The sequence below is a fragment of the Trachurus japonicus genome, chromosome 11, assembly GCF_045865225.1.
Source record: "Trachurus japonicus isolate A0001 chromosome 11, Traja_1.0".
Lineage (NCBI taxonomy): Eukaryota > Metazoa > Chordata > Actinopteri > Carangiformes > Carangidae > Trachurus > Trachurus japonicus.
The window spans coordinates 15522239-15546708 of record NC_140917.1 but is presented as its reverse complement, the minus strand read 5'-3'; the positions used below and the strand labels follow the sequence as shown (position 1 = coordinate 15546708).

The 24470-nt window shown below is 42.2% G+C and overlaps 2 protein-coding genes across 4 annotated transcripts in view; both read right to left on the bottom strand.

Annotated features, from left to right (window-relative positions):
- The window catches only part of samd12 (sterile alpha motif domain containing 12), a 106862-nt gene extending 92694 nt beyond the window's left edge, over positions 1-14168 (bottom strand). The window contains exon 1 of one of the 3 annotated variants that reach the window (XM_085791233.1): positions 13975-14168. In XM_085791233.1, the coding sequence (XP_085647359.1) occupies positions 13975-13987 (13 nt within the window). In that variant the 5' untranslated portion in view covers positions 13988-14168. Of the gene's footprint in view, positions 1-13021; positions 13421-13974 lie in introns of those variants that run through there. The other 2 variants (XM_085791232.1, XM_085791231.1) reach the window with 2 other exon arrangements.
- A 7048-nt stretch (positions 14169-21216) lies between these two features.
- Positions 21217-22524, bottom strand: LOC146978508 (zymogen granule membrane protein 16-like). The gene is made up of 3 exons (XM_085790225.1): positions 22473-22524; positions 21803-21929; positions 21217-21535 (listed from the first exon to the last, which is right to left on the bottom strand). The coding sequence occupies exons 1-3, from the start codon at positions 22522-22524 to the stop codon at positions 21217-21219; spliced, it is 498 nt and encodes a 165-aa protein (XP_085646351.1).
- Positions 22525-24470: the final 1946 nt, after the last annotated feature.

The following is a 24470-nucleotide window of genomic DNA, read 5'->3' as shown; positions in this document are numbered from 1 at the left end:
TTAGCGGGTTGACACAGGTGTAACGTTCCCACTGCAAGCCGATCGGAGGTGAGCTGATTAAAACCTGCGTCACGTGGATTGCATTTGGCATGTGTCGTCACAGGTAGGTGACCCTTTCCCACTGCCACCAGAAGCCATATTGTTAGTGGGTTTAAATTGTTTTTTTTGGACAGTGAGAAAGGGGCATAAGAGATTCAATGCTCTACTGTATTGGTGGTGTAGCTTTGTTGCAGTCTGACATAATGTTTCAAGTCACATGACTGAATGACAGAGTGGATCTATGTCTATGACTAACATGTCTATGATCTAACATCCAATAGAGTTAATAGACAGCTGGAAATTATGTGTATAAAAGTATCAGTGCTGACATGTCTCCTTGTCGCCTAATAAAAACTGCCCCTGGAGCAGAAACCAGCTAAAGGAATATGTATGTTTCAAACTGGGGCAATGGGAGAATCTCTGTTATTCTGTGCTGACTCCAGAGCCTGTTTCACAGCACAAGCTGGTTCAAAATGAAACCAGCAGTGGGTCCATAATCAAAAGTGAAGTTTGCTCTGTGTGGGCGCTCAGGCTCATAGTGATCTCCTTCTCTTTGGCTGATTCTCAAAGTGGAGCAGAATGAATTGTTTGTGAGTAGAATTGACTGGATGACCCAGAAACAAAAGTGTGTGCGAGAGAGAGAGAGAGGGCAGAGCGAGCCATGCAGGCCAGATGACTGCGAACCATGTGCAAACTCTGCACTGCAGCCATCGGGCCTTCGCTCTTTTACCTGCTTCCGGGACATTCAGCAAAGAAAAGATGAGGCTAATCACCATCCACTAAGAGTCATGTACACAGGACAAGACGGACGTGGGCACATTCATTCCCGAACCAAACAGTGCCAACAGAAGCTCTTGGGGATTTTGAAGAGGAGGTCTGGCACCTAAACTAGCAGGATCTTCGCATAATGACATTTCAGTCATCCACGCAGCTGTTACTCTTTTTTATGTTAACAGTGGCTTGGAGCTGCATCAGAAATCAGCCCTCGTCACATGGCTGCAACTCCAAAATAACCAAGAAGTGCAGGGATGAATATATGAATTGGTACGCATCTTTCACAGAGCTGATCAGCTCCCTCCATCTGTCGTGCAAGCACGAGCGTAGACACATGCACAGATCGGTACTGTATGCATCCACAATGCTGCACATACACAACCCAGCATGTACACACACAGACAAAGCTGCATGAACTAAGTGCAATAAAAAAAGCCTCCCTAACACTGCATGCATTGCTGATTCTCACCCAGTCTGCTCCAAGAAAGCAGTAAAATCTCACAAATCAAACTGTCAACTAAGTCCGTCCACTGCTCTCCAAATTAGAACAAATGTGAGAAGAGTGTGTGAATATGTGAGGAGACTGCGCCTGCTCAGCTGTCTACCCTGAGGACCTTGGAAAGAGTATCTCCATCAGTGAGGGACAGAAGACACAGTCAGATCCTTGTTACACGCTTACTAAAGTACTAATTAGAATATCTTTGAAGGGTAGAAAGAGACAGCGAGAGGAGCACATCGCCTGGAGTCAAGGATGTTTTGGACAGGAGCCTGTAGGAAGGGCTTGCTGCTCTGTGAGATTAAATTCAAGAGACATAGGAGATGTGCATGTATGGACGATCTCCTCTTTCTTGTTTTAACTTTTTCTCAAAGCCTGTCACAACAAAAGGTCTTTAAAGGGGTCTTTGAATCCAATAATGAATTTACTAAAGAACGCACTCTTTGATATTATCATAAAAAAAAGTAAATGGATCTTTTCTGCACCTAAATATCTAAAATTGTGTTGTGCATTTTGTTGAGCTGTTCAGGACAGGAAGCAATAGACTTTTTAGATCTTGGATCAGCCAGCAGCCCCTCTGACATGTCCTGTCCCCCCCCCAAACATCAGGTAGACACCGATTCATATCAAACTGTGAAAAATTCAGCTCCTGTAAAAACCTCCAGAGACACAATGTGTTCATAGTGGGAGAAGCTGACTGCAATGATGACAACAGTCAACGACTCCATGCTGCTCCATGATGTCACCAACCTTTATCTTGTGTTGTTATTTTGATGTGGAGACCCCTAGTGGCAGAAAAACTACAAATTGTATGTTAAACAGCAAAAACCTCACATCATTAATGCTGTGTATCAAATCTATGTTTGTGATTCCCATCAATAAAACTATAGGCTAATAATACAGGTAAATCTTGTTTAATTATATTTCTCTCCTAAAGTTGATGATTAAAATGAAATGGTGTTTTCACTTTTACACCATTTAGGCTGCTTGTCTTCAGAGACCACACAGGGAAAATCTGTCTTCTTTCTTTTCTACCCTTTCCCCTCATTGAAATAGCCATTTAAAAATGTATTGTTTCGCATAATTTTATCTCATTTTGTAATATCAGGAATGTCTGTGTCACAAATGCCATTTTGATATGTCGTTGCGGCTTTAAAGTTGATCCCTTTATTTTCAGCCTTCTATTACCGGCCAATGAGCAGCTCCATTGGAGCAATGAAGAGTTAATCATGTTGCTAAGGGCGTCTCAGCAAAAGCCTTAGAGATAGAAAAGCACTTGAGTCTAAGTGGAGCTGCAAAAACAAAGGATAGATTTCACCGTGTCATGTTATGTTCTGCTCTGTGAGAAAGGTTATGTGAAATGTAACTGTCATTATTTTTACAACATCATATATAGAAGCTCAGTTAAACTTTTTTTTACAGTAGGTGTCAGACAGAATGGATGTTGCTGCTTTCAGAGGAATGAGAGCACATGGTTATGTAAGCCAGCTAGGTATTCCTCCTCCTCCTACTGCACATGGTTTAGGTGTTTCTGCTTCAAACGCTGAAATAAGTAGGGCATCACTCTGCTACCCCGACTGATCCATGAGTCATTAATAGACCCGCTGCTTATGGTTTTCTCCCACAACGATTAAAATTCATGAGCCGTCTCCGCAATCTGATTGAAGATGCTCAGGTGATCTCAGGTGACACCTACTAAACAGAACATTCAGTGGGTCAGCTCTGTTGTTGTCTCTGGATTTAAGAGCGTAAATCTGAATGAATCTGTTGCCACTGAGCGCCTCGTTAGCAGGATGGGTTCAAACGGATTATTAGCGCTTTAGCTAACTTTCCATCAATTTTAATGTGCTTATATTTAACTATTTACTCGACTATGTGCAGGCTTAGTGCCTTACTGAAACAATGGTTAAATTCAAGCCTGTTGCATAAGCTTAGCCTGGTCGTGACCCATTACTAACAAGACTTGACATCTGGAGGAATTCTTGTCAGGGTCCTCTTAGGCTTAGAGGCTTTACTACATTCATTAATGCATACAATGCCAACACAATAATCTTACTAGTCTGAGCTGACTGGGATAAGAGACTCTGGGATGCAAGTGCAATTACTGGTCCAGTAAAGAATAGTGAAACATCAGGACCAGCATATGATTAACATGAAACATGTAAGGAAGTGTTCACTTAAAAGCCGTCTTCATTTGGTATAATTGCATAGTTAATTTTTTCCTCATATTCAGTCATTAAGGCGGCCTGTGTTCATATGTCTGCTGTGCTGTTGAGACAATGAGGGCTGACTGCATGGCAAAGTATCAAAGTGAAGTCATGTAATGAACTAGCCGGCCAGCTAGACTCTCTGTGGGGCTCTTAATTCACCCTGACATCCTATCAAAAGTTAACTGTGTTCAAACTTCACAGACTGCCCTCTACAAGCCCGGGGCTCAATCAGCTATGATTGGTTGGTCCTGTGTCAAGCAGGCGCAGATGTGCTCCGCTCTGAACGCTCCTCAGCTGCAGAGAGCATGAGGGAGGGTTAAAAAAAAAAGGGCAAGAGAGGACGAAGGGAGAGGGGATGAGAGGGGGGGAAAAGTTCTAGAAAGCGATAGAAAGTGAGAATAAGAAAGACAGATAAAATGAGTCAGTGAGACAGAGCTGGAAAGAAAAAGACGGAGCGAAATGACCCACTTTTACAGCACAAACACATACGAGCTAAATATAACTGCTGCTCACTTTGGATCTCGCTGTGAAGCATGTATCCCTGGCATAAAGTTGTTAACGTGCTCTGCTTCAAAAGGCACACAGTAAAAGGACGACTAAAATAGATGCTCTTCATTTAGACCAACACATCTATTAATATTTGATAAGAGACACAAACTTCCTCTATTTGGCCACCGTGGCAGGAACTATTAGAGACAAAGGGGAAAAGTTTCTGATTTCACTGAGTAATCATTAGTAAGTAAGGCAGTATGCTGTATACGTATTGAATCCATTTCCTGCTGCAACCAAATGGCAACAACAGTTAGGCTACTACAGACATGAGGTAGTAGTTTTCATACAGACAACAGCAATGTGCCAGTACTTTTCACAGCCTATTTTTAGCCTGGATACATTTATGGCATATTGATGGTGCTTTGAGAGGTTTTATTATTTTATAATTAATTTTTCAATCAATTACTGTTAAATTATAATGATCATTTTTGGAGACATTGAGATCATAATGGGTGTGTATTGCACAAAATGTTCAGGCTGGAGTGGGTGACATCATCGGCTAGACTGGGGTCCAATTTTCTTCTTTACACACTGCTGCTAGCCACAAATTCCACTCTACAGACACAATTCTTGCCACCTTTGTAGACAAACCTATCATCTTTCACACAATGTGCTCAAAAAAGCAGAAAGACTTACAGAATTATAACTATGAGCCTCTGAGTGAGGCCAGTTCCATCCAGCCGCCCATTAACTCCAATACAAAATTTCACAAGAATAGCACAGGTGCCTCTTTCTTCTAGCTTATGAGGGTTTCAAAATTAGAAACCAAAAACATTCCAAGATGTTCAGGAAGGTCTCTGGCCACTCACGGTCTGCTTCTTGCTAGTGTTTTGTCTCAATATAGGGACAAAGGTGAGGAGGACCATCACCAAGGCAGAAAATCACCCTCTTTCCGTGGCAACCTCTGAACTTCAGGCCAGAGCCACAGCTGAGACCAATTCATCAATTAGAGACTCTGATATCACTGCTATTTCTGTCCCCTTTCTCCCATACATTTATATGAAGTCTCTGTCAAACAGGACCTGGCATACACACACAGACATGGGTAACTTAATGTGACAACAAAGATATTCAAGTTGTAAGCCTAGGTTTGAGAGGTAGAGTTCAAATGAATTTCAGTAAAAATCAAGCGGATAAAAATGTATGGAAAGTCTCACCGGCAAAAAGGTGACATGTACAGAATACACTGCTGCGCCATGAAGGGTGGGTGTGTGGGAAATGTTTCTGATTATCATCTTATGATTATTAGTTTAACACTGAAACATGACTCATGACAGGCAGCCATCATGCCCATCACTCGCTATTAGCTGACACGATCAAATGAATGACATGGGTGAGAAGACTATACTGTCTTGTTTTTGTGTGTTGGTGTGTAGGGTGTGTGACCTTAAGTAAGAAAAGTCCTTTCCTGGAACAAACCTAAACAGGGTGGTGGAGCAGGTCCACACAAAAAGACTTAGTCATTAGTGATATACTGCACGAACACACAAAAACAAGACAGTATAGATACTGTATACCCTCTTACGTCATATGATAATGTCAGCTGATAGAGTGGAGGACATGATGACTGCCTGTCATGAGATATATTTCAGTACAGTATGTCCATACTCACCTAATCAGTTTTATCTATCCATTTATCCACATGTCTGTAAGGAGAAATATTATACAGTACATCCACTAGATATGAAGATATTTATGTCAAATACCCATGTGCAATATGTTCATTATTTTCTTTCTTCTAATATGTATGTATTGGATGTAGAAATCAACACATGTTCTGCATCTCTGACACATTAAAAAGTCTTCATGCATCCCAGGGACAGACCTCATTTTCAAATTTCATCCTCCAGCAAAAACCACTTGACATTTTCGGTTCCACTCTTGGTACAAGACGATATCAGGAGAACAGATTTTGTATTCGTCATTTCAACTTAAAAGTTCTCTTGTAGATTCACAACTCTGTCTCTGACTGAGACGTTGGTGTGCGATGCGTTGTCACTGTTTCCTACTGCATCCCTCTCTCTCTGATCTAACATGTCAGAGGGCAGGGAGGCTTTCTCACACACCTACACCTGGCGGCACACTGCGACACATGCTCACACACACGCAGGTTGACAGCTCCTGAATGTCAGTGTTCAGAGAGAGATGATCGTGTGTCTGTCTGATCAGCTCTGTCTGTGAAATATGTGACTCTTGATCTTAATGTCATGGGTTTGATTGCCACATTGACAGAGATCTCATTCTGGGGCATTCTCAAAATTTCTGCAAGGACATTTTCTAGTCTACTTTTCTTCCCATCACCCCACAGAACACTTGCATTGTAAGAAAGACGGTGAATAGTTTGACTGATTTCGGCCCTCTCCTTTAAGTTATTCCAGACTGCTATCCAGCTGCTTTCAGGCCACAGTGCTTTAAGTGAAGGATGACACCTATTAGTATCTGATTTATATCAATTATTCCATCCTGGCTTAGCCTAGAGGAGTGGAGTGGAGACTACTAGAATAGTCTCCACTTCAACACCCTGTAATACAGCATATAAACACATTTTCTATTAGAGCCCAACTCCTATTGCACCTTTAAAGATGTCACAGAATCACCTCTGCAGCACTGCTCCACGATAATGACAGTCTTCACCTGACATTGACTCCCTCCATCTGTGCCCACTGTAACACAAACTGTCTCAGATCTGTAGCTTCAATCAGTCAGCAGAACGGAGCCCAGAGAACTTCATGGTCATCAGGGACCATGGCTGACATGCTGCCAAGTTTCTGTACTCAACACAACAGGGTGCCAAATGTTGCAGAGTATTCACAAAAGGCACAAAGGTTGACATTTGATAGAGAGAAGAGAGGCGCACAAAAGCGTGGAAGTGCTTTGTGGTAGAAAGAGCGACGAATAACTGGAACATTCAGCAATATATATCTATTCCCTTGGGTTTAATTTGTCTGATGTTCATACTTCATGAAGGTCGCTAAAGCTGCTGTTTACAGAAGGTTTTGTTCTGCCCTGCTTGGTCACACAGACAAGAACTGGCGACGTCAACCAGGTTAATGTTGCAGTGCATTAAAAAAAACAACTCCTAAACTGAGGCCAGATGCCACTGTGAATTTGCCAAAGCAACACAAAGCTGCAGTCTTCTACCCATTACGTCTTCCCTCATCTGCATAAAAATCACATCTGAATGTGGAAATCTACACCTATATTCCCTCTTCCGTTGCTGTCAATGTGACACAGTGTGTCAAGTGCAAAGATGGCAGACAGCGTGTCACAGGATTCAAGTCGATTGAGCACAAGCATCCCGAGGCTACAGGTGACACTTCAACACAGTGAGGAAGAAGTCTTAGCGCAGGTGTGACATGATTCGGAAAACAAGTTGACAAGACTGTGGTGTTTTAGAGCTGCACTCAGTTTAGAAACATCCACATTATAATTCTGTTTTCAATTATAATATTATGGTGCACTATTAGGATTACTGTTGTTCTCTGTTTAATAAGGCAAAAAATTGGAACGGGTGGGATCCTATTTATTTGATTGATTCATTCATCGTATCCGTTTGTTAAATAAGAAGCTAAAACCGAAAGCCAGTTAGCTTAGCTGAGCATAATGATCAGAAACAGGGAAACAGTTCACTTGGCTCAAGTCAAAAGGTAACAAAATCCAACTAACACCGCATGTTTTAGCTCGTTTGTCCACACAATATGGCCAAGTGGTAAGTTAAGCTAGTTAGCTCCTTGCTTTGTCTGCTGTGGCTCCGAGAGTGATAGATCTTCTATTTTAACAAGTCAACACACAACATCTGACAAGTCCATGATGTTAAAATGTTAGATATTTTGTACACAATTCCGTTCTCAATCAATTTCCTGATCATTTTCTCAATGAATGATATGGTCTTGAAAATACCAGAAAAACAGGGGAAATGCTCCTCTCAAGACTAGACTGAGTGACACACAAAATTCACAAAATGAGTATCAAAACTACCAAAAACTCATTCAGCTGCAACAGATTTTGTCAATATTTGCACAAAAACAGACAAATTGTAGTTTATCAAGACTGCTGCCTTTTTTTCAGTCAATTGAGTAGCTACAGTACTTCATGGACAACAATACATTTTAAAATGAAGAAATAAAACTAAATATCTGCATTTAGTTGAACACAATGGAGCTTTTATTAATCAACAATTGTGCTTTTAACTGCCATGGCTAGTGCAAATGAAAACACCTATTGTTCTAGGTTTGCTCCAACGATACAGCACCATAGCAAACAATAATAAATACAATAGGGAAATAAGCTTACAAACATTATAAGATAAACTGTATATCATTGTGCCTTTTTTGTTGGTTTTTATGTGCTGCCGTTGTGTCAATTTTGAGGGTATGTTGCATGTGCAAGTGGCTTTGGGTTATGAGAGTCATTCCCACACAGTCTGGGTGAAAAGAAGAAAAAAAAACAAGCCAATGTTGCATGAGAACAAAGTGTCTGTCAGGTGTATCCGCCAGAGCAGCGAGCCCAGCTGGATCACCTTCCCTCGGATGCTTTTCTCTCAAGCTGACAGCGAGACAGAGTGATGCAAGCTGCACAAGCTGAGAGTACTCAGTCCAGAGAGAGAGCCCATAGAATTGTAATGAGTAAACCGTTGGCATTTGTTAGGCAGATTCATCCAGGTACTTACAGATGACTGTATATCAATCCTGCAAGAGTCTCTCTGCAAGCCTTTTAATGGGGGGGAAAGTCTTAGAGGTGAACGTTCATATGGCTAAAGGACAAGTCTGTGCCTGCTACTTCTATTTAGATTTTCTATTTCTATTTTCTGCTTAGCTCTCATTCTAAATTCCAGGCAGCAGCACTTTAGTATGGTACATCAAAGATGACTGTAGGTCCACCCAAGGGATGATTACACAACGCTGCTCTCCTGTGACATTTGCAACATCTTCTGTCATCTAAATCCCATTCCTGCTGAGTAAGGTTGGGAGGATGCTCCTTCACCACAGCGACTCCTGATTAACTTGACAAAGATGTAATCCTATTCCACCGACTGGAGTACACATGTTTATTTTGCTAATGCTATTCCTGGGCTAGATCCCGCGGATGGATGTGGAATGAGTTTTCTGAATGGGTGCACAGGCAAGCCGAGCAGGGCAGGACATATCAAGGAGGCCGGATGCACAGAGGCAAGAAAGGAGGAGTGAATGAACAACCTCAGCCACAGGGGTAAACACTGCTGTGGCTGGACAGCAGCCCCAGTCTTTGGCTCTTTTCTAAGTACATGTGTATCATTCAGTCCATGCTTCTAATCACATGTTTGTTTGTGTCTACATGAAGCGATTGCTGCCCACAGCCGCCCTCAGGCCATGTAGGCTTTATCAAAGCCTGCCTACAGTGGCACAGAAATGACCCCTGGTGTACAACAACTGTTGTTGTGTTATGCTTACACCTCTCAGGGCAAATTTCTGACATTGGATTAGGTATGTGTCCGACCACGTCTGTAACTTTCTGACACAACAATCTGTCTGCAGGCGATAAAAGATTTGAGCTTCCTCCTCAAGTTCTCTTTTTATTCTGTACACCACTTCTCACCAGGAAGACTAGCTGGCTACTAAGGTACCAGCTAATGGGGATCCTTAATAAACAATTAAACATGAACAACCATAGGCTGTCTGAAGTTTAAACAATACAATATCTCTGGGAGTTTCCACTCAGCCCTCCAGAGAGGCCGTTCAGAACAACGTACAAACCAGTTCTCCTCTAGCCTAATGCAGCTCCACAATCAGTATGGTAAAGGCTAAATATACCACCAGTCATTAAGCTGTGGCTTTGTCCATGTCAGCTGTTAACGAGGCAACGGTACTTGTGACGACGATGTCTCCGGCCGTGCTGAGGACTCGCGGCACAGTGATCTAAATCTTTGTCAGTGATGATGTATGATTGCAGGGCATAATTAGTACGATCAAAAGTGGGGGGAATGTGTCCTTTTATCTGAGATTAGTTGTTCTCTTAGGACTGTGAACACCTACTGTTCATGCACATCACTGAAGCAACCGAGACTCTCTGTCCAACATCATGGTGCAACTATCCTCAAGTCTCTTTTCTCTTGTCTTACATCTTTAGCAGGTACAATAGCTGTGTAAAGCAAAGCCACACAATCTCTAACACACAAATACATCATCCCTCCTCTCTTGGAGGGTGTATTCAGTTTTACAAACACAAAAAAAGATGCTCCCACATGATAGAAATGCTCCTTGAAACAGACTTGTTATGAATGTTCACACCATTTCAAACCTCACTTCAGAGTCCTTACCAGCTTATTTTAAAGTATCACCAGGACAGAGTACTGCACTACAAATTTGAGGATTATTTGCACAGAGACAGACTTTGGCAAACACACAGAGCTTATTAAGTAAAAATGTCTTTCAAAATAGAGCTTGTATTGTGGGGTTTTTTGGGGAAAAAACACTCTTCAAAGTGCTGGGTTCTCAAAGAGCTTATTGTCTTCTCATGTGTTGTAAATTATTAAACTGCTGACCTATATTCTCCCTTATAGGGGTTGGTGGAGCACTGGAACAGAAAACAGTGACACTGCAGAGTTGCGATTTTTCTCCAACGTCACATCTCTTTGATATTAAAAAGCAGTGTGATGCTGCAGTGAGCCGTGTCCGTCCGCGGGGACAGCTTTTTGCTTTTACCACAGAGAAAATAAGCGAAAACTGTTCTAATTAGATCACTGGGCTTTTTAGCCAACTGTGGCAAATTTAGAAATGGAGATCAGAGTCCTCCGTTCAGCTGGAGCTTCATCTCCAGTCAGTGAGGATCGTCTTAGTGGGACGAGGAAAGAAATACAACAAAGACAGGATGATTCAGGATGCTTTAGTGGACACAAAGATTATTTGATTGTCCACAGCCACAGCAATAAAAGCAGTAATACGCCATGAAGACTAAGATTTGCATTCAAAATCCTTTTAAGTAAAATATATATTACAAGCAAAGTATTGTAGAATTGTATTAGACTGTTAATGCTAAGGCATCATTGTGTAAGTCTTGTGTGGTTTTGCAGGTGGAGATGGACCTTCAGGTAGAGCTGGGGTGTCAGGGTCCCACACAAAGGGTCACAAGATAAATCTGTGAGGCTGTGAAGTGATGAATGGGAAAGGAAGAATATATCTTATAAATCTGAAATGTGACAGCGTGCCCTGACTAGACAGTGCATTTTCTTAAGGCACCAGGGTTAGTATGCTGTATAAGCAATGGTTTTTATGAAAAATCCAATCCAGAAACTATCGCTGTCAAAGAACAGGACAGTATAAAGCGGTGAGTAATATAATATTTCCCTCTGAAGTGCAGCAATGTACAAGCATAAAAGAAAATAGATACGCAAGTCAAGTGGGTTAATTCTACTTTTCTCACTGGCTGAGAACTGTCACCACTGTCTTCAAGGACAAAGTATTATATCAAAGCCACACCGACTGCACTATAGGGTGTTTTATTGCTGCTCATGCAAAATCTGACCTTGTGAATTTAGAGATGCAGCTTTTTTTGTTTTAGGTTTTTTTAACACTAATTCTGGCAAACATATTAGTTATTGCAGCTTCAGTGAATAGAGACCTGACTCATAATTCATCTCTTGCGGTGACACAAGTCGGTGAATCACCACTGAATGCACAGAGCTGCCCTATAGAACTGCTCAAATAGTACCGACGGTTTTGCATTTATGCGGCAGTGAGATACAAAAACAAAAAAAGAACAGAAAGAAATGCTCTGCTTTCAGAGGTTGTGCTCTAAGTGCATTACACTATCTCTGGCATCCTACAGTAACAGCTGAGAGCAGTGATAACTCTGTAAGCTCTGAATATGAGCCTATGTAAAGCAGTTAGATGGCAATGATAAGTAGTGGCATAAGTTTGGAATTTAGTGGTTACAGAGGGGATAAAGTTATTTTATACTATTTTGTTTAAAAGAAGAGGCACTCGTCGTGGATGGGATGAGGAAAGGAGGATGAGATGGAATAAAACCGGATAACAGATAAAGTATTCAGCTCTGGAACAAAGTGTGCATCTGCAGGCAGCTTTCGCTTTGAAAGATGAATCTCAAGAGATGCATGAATGAGACTGTTCGAGGGGATATGCTGGAGGGGATGGCAGTGCTATAGCTGCTGCTGCTGCTGCTGCTGCTGCTGCTGCTGCTGCTGCTGCTGCTGCTGCTGCTCTCACTGTAAATCATTAAAGACATATATCAAGCTTTGAAACATTTGGCAATTTCTTTACACCTGTAGGTCAGGACATCAAGGTGATACGACATCAGAGCGAGAAAAGGTGCAACTTGCAACACATTTCTTGTGGGCATGTGAGGCTTTCTGGTGCTCCATGAGTAACATATTTACTAGAATTAAAGAACAAAAAAGATTTCTATGATCATTGATTTCAAAAGTCAGCTAAACAGCCTAGAAAAACACAAGAGGTCATGGGGGAAAAAAAACAAAACAAACGCTGGTGGCTTCACATGTGTCTATTCCTGGCCCTCAACGTGGGAAAATATGAGAAGTATTCTGCAGAACAACAGTAACACTCTGCATGCAGATCCTCATTCTGATAAATCTCTGCCATAAAATGTTAATATTTGACTGGTACAACATCCAAACACACACATATAAATCTCAGAGGAGGAACAGGGGAGACCGGCTCAGGTCAAGCTGCAGCACAACATATGTGGACGCTGTTTGCATAAAATGAGCTGTATAATGGCTGTCAGGGATGAATAACCTGATCTATGGGTGCAGGAATGTAGGAGTGCCAGTCTCATACCAGTCACACCTGCATGGGCAAACGGACAGGGGAAGAAAAAAGGCAGGCTGAAAGAGCCTTTGACAGAGACAGCTACAGTCCCATTGCATGCATGTGACACCACCTCCTCCTCTTCACCCCCCTCCACTTGCAGCCCCCCCAACCTCCCTTCAACATACCTCTCATTGGATTCTGGATCCACAAGATGCCCCCGATAAGGTGAGGAGATTGGCCGAGCATCCCGGTGTCACCGGCTCGTCTCTTGTCACTTTCCTCGCCACTAATCTCCGGTGGGAGCACCTTAACTAACTGTTCAGTGCCAATCACGGGGAGGAGCGGGTGACTTCTTCTTCCCCGGTCCACATGTCACACCACCTGCTGCCAGATGAGCAGTCTCAAACCAGACTGGTGTTGTGGAGCAGGACGAGCGCACACACGGCGCTCTGTTGCATCACAACAACACAAACCAGAATCCAGGGAGACAATAACAATAATAACAATTTTCTCAACGGATTAATCCCCGATCTGAATCTCAGCGCTGCGCGGCTCCCGTATCCTCCAGAGGACACACACACACACACACACACACACACACACACACACACACACACACACACAGTAGTAGCTACCCGGCAACACCAGAGGTGGTTATGCAAAGAGAGAAGTGGACGCTCCGCGGTCGCAGACCTGTTAACCAGCATCTAGTCTCCACCAGTCGCAGAGCTCACGACCGGGGCGCGCGCACAGTCACAGTATAGACACAGAAAGAGGCTGCGCGTTAACACGAGTCTTTATGGTTTGTGAGCATGAAGCAGCACAGTGAACACCAGCGGGTTATCATGTCTAATGTGCAGTGGGGAGAACAAGGGGGGGGTGGGATGACCAGGGCAGCGGACGTAATGCAGAGAGAGAGCGGAGAGGCTGCAACATCAGCCATGCAGCCACAGGCTCCCTCAGTTGACCCGGCTGCGTCTGGGCTGAGCCAGGCAGCACCACACAGCTCCATCATCATGGTAACTGAAACTCGTCGCTACTAGTCTTTTTTTTTTTTTTTTTTTTTATCTTTCTGCTAAAGCGAAACATTAAAGAGACGGAAATGACACCGTGGACAGCGCAGGGTGGAGCGCCTTACCTTCTACAGCCATTGTGCTACTCCACAGATTTGGGCATCACTCGCAAAAGGGAGCAGGCGAAATGAAAAAACTCAACGGTCTCTCATTGTACCTTGTTTGGCGTGTTATCACCACTTTGCTGCGGGCAAGCCGGAGCGCACAGCTGCTGCCGCGCCTCAAAGGATCCTGGGAAGTGTAGGCTTTGGCGCTTTCTGAGGCGACAATTGGGAAGGCAGTTGAGGAGAAGACGCCCACCCCTCCCCCCTACCCACCCACCCACCCCCATTAACCTGCTCAGGTGCAAAACCACATAATAAAGCCCACACACATCTGCATGGGTAATGCAGGGTGCAACAAAGGGCTGTAGCCTATGCAAACACATTGTAAGACAATGAAACACTAGGAATACAAAAGTTCACAGTTCACTTATCCACATCAACAACGATGTCTTAGATTTGTCAAACAGTTTCTTCCTTGCAGATAGACGACAGCGAAAACAAAACAAAATTTCTGGAAACTAGCCTATTTGATCAGTTCTGTTTTTATGTGATGGCCTATAGGAAGCTAAAAGCCAGTTACATTAGTATTAAATTATCGTTTTTTACAATCTGGACCTTATTTCTAGCATAAAATATTATCATTTACTCACCCAGATAACTTTGGTGCCATTACTAATTAGATCCAGCCGAGAGCCGCGTATCCATAGAGTCTATCGGGCACCGCAATGCAGCCTCTAAATAACACATTATCTGTCGCGAAACTTGTTAATTTCACCAATATTTTGTTATGATACGCTAGTGCTAATCCCCTCCATCGGAGGCCTCCGAGTCCGGGGTTAGGCTACCTGTTATCAATCCAGGGTCTGTAGGTTGACCTAACCTCTGACCTTTGGATGATATCACCTCTGAACGCAGTGCGGCTTGTTTTTTTTTTGTTTTTTTTCACAATTTTTATTTGTAAACATGAGGTTAAAGGAGCATTATCGCAAATACAGCAGTAATAGCATAAAATAAGCTGAAATATGCAAAAGATAGGTCGGGGGGAGCCATAACTAAATTTACAAAAAAAATCGCCAACAGTATAGTGTCCGTGGGGCAAATGCAGAATTTGTCTTTGTTATGATCCAAGCCGGCTCGGCGCTTGCTGCGTTCGATTGCACTCGGAACTCGCAAATCCGACCTCTGAACCGGAAAAATGCAACAGTAAATTGTAATGTAGCAGTGTCAGGCTGCTTACAGTCACTGAATCGCTCGGTAGAACACTTTGGCTCCACGTCCCGTGTCTTTCTTCAGCTGTCCTCTCAGCGTTATATTTTAACAGCACATTAACCGCGAGATCTGATAAGCTCCGCCTGGCTCCATCTAGTGGCCGAATTAAGAATTTGGATTTGCGATAATGCTCCTTTAAACAAACACATGACAGAAATGCATTTACAGTTTTTCTCGATTGTTTACACACATTTTCTGAAAGCATGCCTCATACTCTCAGAACTCTACACACAAATCCAAAAAAACACACACACAATGGGCAAAACCCTAGCCTAGAAATCTAGACGCACCCTAGCGGCAGCAAAAATATTATACATTTTAATGATATAGTCTGGCTTGTCAGGCTAGCAAAACCCCTCACTTCTCCTGTAAAATGAAACTTTACATTCAAAACAATGTTATTTATTCTCAAAATGCTATTTTAGTTTCAAATGACACACACAAACCATCATATGAATAGACATTTATAAGAAGCAGTTGAACACTGATGTGCTCAGTGTAAAACACTATGATGAATGGAAAACACTTCTACTGCATTCATCATAATGACTGGCTTTTTTTTTTTTACTGTAACTACAGACAGTACATATATAAATGTGTTGTAGAAGACGCGACCGAGTTTGGTGTGTGATGATGCAGCCGTGCTGATGTGACCACAAAAAAAAAATAGAGTTGGTCGGGGTCAGCTGGTTTACGGCTGGCCAGTTTTGAAAGACTGAACACATAATTTTGATGGGATGCGACTAACCTGTAGCTCACCTAGTAAAGCAGCACTCTTTGTCAAAGACTTTCTTCTAGTCTAGGTTCGAATCCTTCCATCGACATGCAATTCTGGTGATCAATGCATTTTCTTTTCTCATCATCATTATGATCACTGCTATATATATGTGTGTGTGTGTTTGTGTTACAGTATGTGTGGCCTCTCTCTCTGTTTGGTGTCTCTCTCTTTGGTGCCAGTGTGCAAAGTAGGGAAACTAACTTTAGAATATTGAATAACAGTGTGTTACTCGTGAAAACAAGAGATTTTCTTCATGAAAATTGAGCCAGATGCAGAGAATTGTGTGTAGTGTTTTGAAAAAAGTGTGTTATAGAACTGCAAATTGAGTGTAAAGCAGGAATTTTAGCAGACTTGGTTCAGGGGGTTGGTGCATGAGTTAGATGTTGAGGCCATTGTGCCTCAAGAACCAGAAATTGTGTGTAAACAATCGGGAAAAACTGTAACACTGAACAGACCAGGGGATGCTGCAGTTCGTTGTCGGTCCTTTCAAGAGTCAAATTAAATGCATAGTTTTTAACAGGTTGAGAGTCTTCTCAGCTTTGTTGTTGTTAATCAGTTCAAGTAGGGTGCCATACTGCTGGAGTTCAACAATGAAAGCAGGGTTTCGATCCAGACCATTTTGATTTGTGAATATGAAACTTTCCAAGAATAATTAGAAGTTGTATTATGTAGGCAGTGTTGCTCTCCATCCCACTGAAAACAAAATACAGCATTACATCAAACACAGTAAATTGTAGGCTAGTATTAGTAATTTTTCCATTTACAAAGTCCTGCATATCATTCCAAAACTTCTTTGAATGATGACAATGATAAAACAGATGAAATATTGTTTCTTTGTCAACATTACAGAAAGTACAAGAATAATCTATGTTTAACTTAAATCTCTCCAAGATCTCCTTAGCGGGATAAATTTCTATGTGTTTCCGACCAGCTGGACGAAGTTCAGCTTCCACAGGCTTCCTCTCCGCAGCCCGGACTCACTAAGCTCTGGCTAGTTGTGCTAAAAATGGACCCGAATGCCGAAGCGCTCGGGTAGGGCCAGGAGTTTACATCATCCAGGTCAGATAGTATAACGACTTGTAATGACACCAATGTTTGAGTAAATTATTGCATTTTATGCTAGAAATAAGGTCCAGATTGTAAAAAACAGTAATTATCCTTGAAGCGACTTCTTGAACAGGCCCAGTGATTGTCCTGGAATCTCAGTTGGTTGTCTGACAGGCAACCCCATGGTGATCAAATGAGTACAAGAAGTCACCACAACCTGCCAGCACATAAGCCCATGCAAAATATGTTACTGTAGGCTATATGTGTTCCTTTTTTATTGTTCAAAGGGGATATCTTAGAATTAGCTACAATCACTTGAACTCAGGGACAAACTGACTGACTGGTGATGAAAGGTCAAAGGTTGAGGCCAATGTGATCAGATGTAATATTTTTCAGTTCAAAATTTCATATACTATAAATGGTTAATTTTTTATAGGATTTGATAAAACTAGTCTGAGAGGACCTCCTTAAGCTTAGCTTTGCCAAGCTAACTGTCTGTCTGCTTCGTTCTGTATGGACAGAGAGGCATAAGAATGGCATCCATCCATGCAAGAAAGTAAATTATTGTAATTTGTTTCAGAAAACTGATTTTGCTTTAAATGCACAGAAACCAGTTGTGCTAACATAGGTCATAGGTCACAAGATCAGGATCAGGATCTGGGCAAAGTTAGAAAACCACCACCAGGTGACCTCGGGAAAAAGTGAGTTCAACATGTTGTTTATTCCTGTTTTGCAGAGACTAAGTACAATCAGGCTCTCCTTGACATAAATAAGATCTTTGTGCATCAGAATCAGAACTCAGCTGGCAAAGGCAGTAAAGCGGTTGCTTATTCTTACAGTGACTTTGTCTAAATCTGTGTGCCATAATTATCGCGGCTATGAAGTGACAGCTACAGTGAAGCTCTGTAAATCCTCTTTGTTGCGCTAATTAAATGGAACAGTTTTAACATGGCACACCCTTCTGTCTTAGGAAAGGAGGAAAACAGCAGTGTGTTATTATATATTCACTGTGTTAATTGAGCATGCACAATTTCCTCTTTATTATGAGACATCTGTCTTTGTTGGGGACAGAATGTAGAGACAAAATAGATAAAATCCAACAACACAGGTCATTAAGGTTAGTAAAGTAAAAGTGTGATGTCACTGTATCTCCACAGTGAGACCAGTGTTACAGGTATTGCAAGTGGGAATCAGATAAACAAAACCAAGTGTTACAGTGGGCCTGCTATCTATGGATCTGCTACACTCTGCCTTACTTGTGTGTCACAGTATGTCTGATTGTTGTCACTAATTTTAGGGAAAACAACAGTATGAGGAAGTCTGTCTGTGTTTTTCAGTCCATTTCTTGTATGTAGCGTGGATTCTAACAGTGCCAGCTCACGCACAGGTGTTGGTCATGTTGTGGTGTTTTTCTGGCCTGTTCCGGATTTGTTGTTTTCAGATATGTTCAGAATGTCTGAGGTGTTTTTGGCTCTGAACCCAGAAAACATGCCCACTTTGGGCCATTTGGGCCCCAAAAGGCAAAGGGCATGTGGGCCCTGTGTGGGTGAACCTGTCTGCCCAACTAGTATTCGCCACTGCACGGCTCACAGTGGGTAATTTAGAGTTTACTGTTGTTGGTAGGTTGAGGAAACAAGTCAGCCTACCAGTGACTGACTCTGGCGCTGACTATCAACAATCAGTAATGGGGCCAAGAAGTAGGCTACTGGTACTTACTATAAACATACAACGCTCCAGGAACCCACAACTTGTAAACAGGCTTTTTGTTTCCCCATGCCTCCAGTCTTACCGCAAAGATAATCTTCTCATTATGCCTGTTTGCTATGAGAGTGTCCTTTATATTCTAATTTAACTATTGACTAAGAGATTAAAAAATCTGTCAGTAATGCAGACAATAGTGGTTAATTACTTTGAGAAATGCCATAGTAATTCTAGTATGTGTTTTCTGGTTGGATACAATAAGGCTGAGGGTATGATGTGGCCTATATGTGCAGTACAATGTAGAAAATTACAGCATGTGTTCACTGCATGCTCTGTCATAACCTCGGGCACCTCCTGTTGTGTTTCACACTCTGATTGACAACCTGTGTCTAGTCGCAGTGCCAAGTTCCATTTACCTCAGATTCCAGAATGCACAGCTGGAATGAAGTCACACCCGACAGTAACTGATGAGTTTGCGAGTTGGAATTCCCAATTCAGGTTGACGTAGCTGAGTGGGAACTCCACATATACCAGACTAATGCTGCGTTCACATGGAGTCCGGTAAACGGCAGACGGCATGCCGGACTCCGTGTTAGTGGACGAGAGAACGACGGTAAAACTTGGGGGAGGCCGGCAAAAAATACTGTCGCCGCAAACGGCAATGCCGTTCCGAGTTCAAATATTTTAACTTTTGCCGTCTGCCGCGACGGTAAACTCAACCGAACGTGACGTGTGAGTACGAGTGTGTTGACGTTGCCATAGCAACACGGTGACGCGTCTTGCCGTCGTGCCGTGCCCTCCGACAGTTTGTTTGTTTTTACCGTTCCGTCCAGCGGCATTTGCCGTTTACCGTCTGCCGTTTACGGGACTCTATGTGAACACAGCATTAGGAGTTCTAATAAAAATGCTCAATTAGTTGGATTTGTCAGACCTGTTAGCTAGTGATTTGGGACACAACATGTGGAAGATGGGCTTACTACGTTTCAAGGAGCGCCGGGTAGGATTGGTCAAAACAACAAAAGTCTACTCAAAATGTACTAAAATCACACTCGAATGAGGCTACATAATGTGAATATGTAGTTCGTTAGTTAGTTAGTTATTTTAAATATGTACATGTAAATATGAAAAATGTAAATATGTACAGAATAAGGTTAGGTGATGGAAGCTGTAACAACAGAATGCACTCTGGTACTTTGTGGTAAACCAGCCTCTCGCGGAAATGCATTTCATTTCATTTCTCGGGAGAGTCTGGCCTCATCCCCCCTGCAAGCGTTTGGGCTGGGCAGGAGTAGTAGCAAAGACGGTTTAATATCTTTGGTAGTAGCGTTGACAGACAACCCCATTCAGCCAATCAGCAAGTTGGTGTAGTGACGGGGCTTTGCACCAGTCGGTCCCTGATTGGCCAACGTGCTGTGTCAATCACAGCGGACGACGCTGATTGGCTCGGCCTTCTGAGGGTTTCAGTCCAAATGCTTAGAATGGGGATGAGGCCAGACTCTCCCTCGGAATGAAATGAAATGCACTTCCGCGAGAGGCTGGTTTACGAGGCTACTTTGTGGTTGCTTAAATGTGTGATTTAAAAAAGCCCTCTCCCCATATTGTATTGCAATAAACTGTCCTGTTTTGGAAGGAGTGTTAGACTTCATCAGTGTCCATGAGAGATCAGTAAGTGTACCCACAAGGGTTTTACTTAGGAACATTAATTCGGGGAAAGGGGAGATATTAAAAATCAAAGCCCAAAGATCAAACAAGTACAGTAGGAAGCAAAACTGGTAATTTTTGTGTTTCTTCAGACATTCTTCTTTATACTAACACATTAAGAATCAACAATTGGGGGAATTGTTTAGCTCACTGCAGAGCTGGTGCATGCCCTATATGGAGAGGCTGATAGTCGTCCTCGCTGCAGCAACCCTGGTTCAATTCCACCTGCATGTCATCCCCCCTCTCTTTGTGTCTCCATTACCTGTCTCTCTGCAGCTTTCCTATCAACCCCCTCCTCTCCCAAAAATAAAGATAAATAATAATAATGATTAATTAATTAATTTAAAAAAAGGAAAGGATCAACAAGTGATGCTTGACATTTTACTTGATGATAATGTTAGATACAGTTTACTGAGCTGGTAAGCAAATAAGATAAAGACACATCATGACAAAAAATGACAATTTACCACCAGAAGCACAAAGAAAAAACAAAACAAGAGGTGCTATCAGAAACGACAAATTATGTGTATGGTGGTACCACATGTTTGTTCTTTTATTAGAGGCCAATTGATAATAACTTCAACTCTCTCACTGTTTACATCTGGATTGACAACAACTCTATTGGAGCAAACTGGGCATGCAGATTATGGAAATACAGAAGTAGCCTACTTTACACAGAGAGAGAGAGACTTTGATGTTTAGAAAGTTTGAAAACTTTTCCTTTAGACCAGATATTGGCCACTAACCATTAATTCCTGCTCTCCTCCTCAGCTCTGAGTGAAGTTGCTTGGTAAAATTTCCCAGTGTGCTCCAATGGAGGTGATACCAGCTGAATTGAACCGGCCACTGATCATGCGCAGCTCAGCCTGGCTGTTGGTGGGGTACATGTTGAAGGAGTGGCCTGCAGGCTGACCTGCCTGCAGCGATCTGCCTCTGTTAGTGACAAACACCACTGACTGCACATAGGAAGCATACTTCCCAGAAATCTGGATGATGGCTTCACCATCGTACAGTTCTATCTCCTTGGTGTCACCAGACATGTGGCCAGCAACAGGAGCCCAGATAGCGCCAAAGCGGAACTGGAAGCTAAGGAAAGAGAAACAGACAACTGTATCACAATGAGGGACTTACAGTATGTGTTTTAACTTTAATTCATAAGATCCTTGTTGGTAAAAAAAAAAAACTGCTGTAAATATGTTTTTTAAGTTAGTCCCTCATATGTCCCTTCTGACTTTACTTTACTTGTCCCACAGCAAATAAAAGTCATTAGTTTATTTATTGTAATTATACAGACATGGCCAATATGTACATAATGAGAACTGCAAAACTAGATAAAATATATATGATATTCACCCTTGGATGTAGCTGTTGTAGCGTTCCCACACCCGTACAGCTGTGATAGGGCCCTCTCCTGTCAGAGTATAAGCAGTGCCACTTCCTGACCCCACGGATGGGGAGTAGTAGTAATACTGAGACTGGGCTGGAGAGATTTAAAAACAAAATGCAAACAGGAGACAGTCATTTACTTTATTTTAATTCACCTACGTTATTTCGATTAAAGCAGAAGTAAGCGATCCGGTCGTTTTGGCTAACTTCTTGTCAGCCGATGGAGTTAGCAGTCCCCGCCCTTGTCATGGATCTATTGGTCCTCGTCCCTACGTCACCACATTCACGCGCATCCCTTGGCTGCACACACAGCCCTTCATGCCGTTCTCTCTCCTCATTGGATAAAGGTTGTAGGATACAAGGAAAGTTTTCTCCTCGGCTTACAGCAGAGCAGTGTGACTGACAGACACGTGTTTCGGGCCAAACACTCTATATAAGTGATTGCCGTCGGAAGATATAACTATTTAACACTTATATTAACACAAATATTCCGCTTACTTCTGCTTTAATTTCAGCTAGTAAAATCCAGATCATTTAACTGAATTCACGTATTGTTGACAACATATGCACACATGCATCAAAACTTAAGTATTCAAAAACTACAACACATTAAACTGTAACACATGATGAAACTTACCATCAGCCAGCACAAAGGCTGTGAGAAGAGTGAAGAGCACGACGTAGTGCATTCTGTGAAAGAAAGTCATGAACCAGGTTTTTTTTTTCACTTATCAATTATTGAGTTATTATTGAAGACGGAGGTTTCACCTGTTTAATTTAGTCCCTGCAAGATGGTCTAGAGACACCTGTAGGTGATGAAACAAAAGATGACTTATCTGTAACAACTTGATATTTTGTTTTGCTGAAGTTTTTTTTAAAACATATTCTTAGATAAAAATGTGACAGTCAACATATTTCTCAGTGGATTACACTAATAAACAGCAGGGGATCAGACAAGCAGATACTTGGGTTGGTGCATGGCGCAGTGGTTAGAGCGGCCGCCCCGGTTCGAGTCCCGCGTCGGGCAGACCTTTCCATGTCATTCCCCCTCTCTCTGCCTCCCCCTTTCCTGTCTATTTCACTGTGCTATCAAATAAAGGCAAAAAAGCCAAAAAATATACTTTTAAAAAAAGCCAAGCACATACTTACAGGTTGAGTATCCGAGTGTGCTGCAGCCTTGTGCAGCTTCAGTTTCTCTCAGTGCTTTGTGTCGATCTTTACAGACACCTATGATTTTATACCACTGTGATGTAGAGGCTTAAAATTTTTCACCTATACAAAAATGCAGATATTCTTGCTGGCTAACATGGATGAAGGGGTTTATGAATGACAGTAAAAATTACTTTGCATGTAAGCGAGCAGAAAAAATGTGGTATGATGAGATGTACTGTATACTGTATTGTAAGGTGGTTGGAGAAGGAATGTGAACCAGCGTCAGGACCTTTGTCAGGATGTATGTCCTAAAAGGTCAGGGAGGAGATTTATTCTGAAGCATTTTTTACTGTACTGCTTTAAATCCTCTTCACACCCTGATTGCAACCAATTAATTAAATACTTTTTCGCAAAAATAAAAAATTTCAGTGTGGAACGGACAATCCCGTAAAAACAACATCAAATCATTTTGAACACCACCAACAAGCTCATTGGATTGTGATGTGTCTATCAAACTGCAATCTGCCCCTCCCTCCCCCCTCTGCGCATATACCCCTCTTTAAAGATTTACTGTATAGAAAAGACAACGCTTGAGCCAGAGCTTATGCCAGCTTGCTAAATTTAACGACACAGTCGCCGCAATATAGCAGAAAAGGACAAGCATTGAACGTTCCTGTGCTCTGGAGACATGACTTGGGAGTGAAAGGGGTTTGGACTTTTCAGTTGTGTGTTTTCAAACTGTAGTCTGCCCAAACCATTTTTCCATTTCCATTTTTTCTCCTGCTCCACCTATAATGATTGTATTTGTAACAAAGTGCAGAGATCAAACACACACTTTATTACAGGACGAGCAGAGGTCATTCACAGAAAGGCAGTCCACGGGGCTAAAGTACAGGTACGGGCTCAACAACGGCAGAGTCAAAAACAGTCCAAAAAGTCCAAAAAACACAGGCGAAAGTATCAAACAGGGCAAGGCAAGAGCAGGGTCCAAAATACAGACACAACTCGAGAGAGCTTAGAACCGAGGAACCTTGACAATCTGTTCAATGTAGGTATGGAATGCTAGAAGATGTATAAGTACTGAGTGGATGATTAGTGATGGCAAACAGGTGTGGCTGAGAACTGGCGGGGAACTTAACAGGAAGTGGAAGTGAAACAAGGATGAAACAGAGCTTACCAAAATAAAACTGGAAGTGAATAGAGTCCAGAACATGTACTCAGTGAGCATGACAGTATTCCTGTAATGCAGACTGAGCCATTACATTGTTTGTATGACAGCTAGCTACAGGATGTTCATGCTGCTGACTGAGACAAGGCCGTAAGACTTTGATCATGCAATTTGGCCAGAAAACTCAGTGTTGGTTTTATCTCCACTGACTAAATTACCTTCATACAGACAGTGAATATCTCCCACACAGAAAGAAACACACAAATGTGAACAATTAGCTACACATTACCCACAAACTCTCTCAAAGGGATATTT

Bases quoted from the DNA above. Each gene is read 5' to 3' on its own strand.
- LOC146978508 (XM_085790225.1), bottom strand. From the start codon at position 22,524: ATGCACTACGTCGTGCTCTTCACTCTTCTCACAGCCTTTGTGCTGGCT. The intron at 21,930-22,472 runs GTAAGTTTCATC...AAATCTCTCCAG, and splicing joins AGCCTTTGTGCTGGCTGATG to CCCAGTCTCAGTATTACTAC. The intron at 21,536-21,802 runs GTGAATATCATA...CTCTTTCCTTAG, and splicing joins TACAACAGCTACATCCAAGG to CTTCCAGTTCCGCTTTGGCG.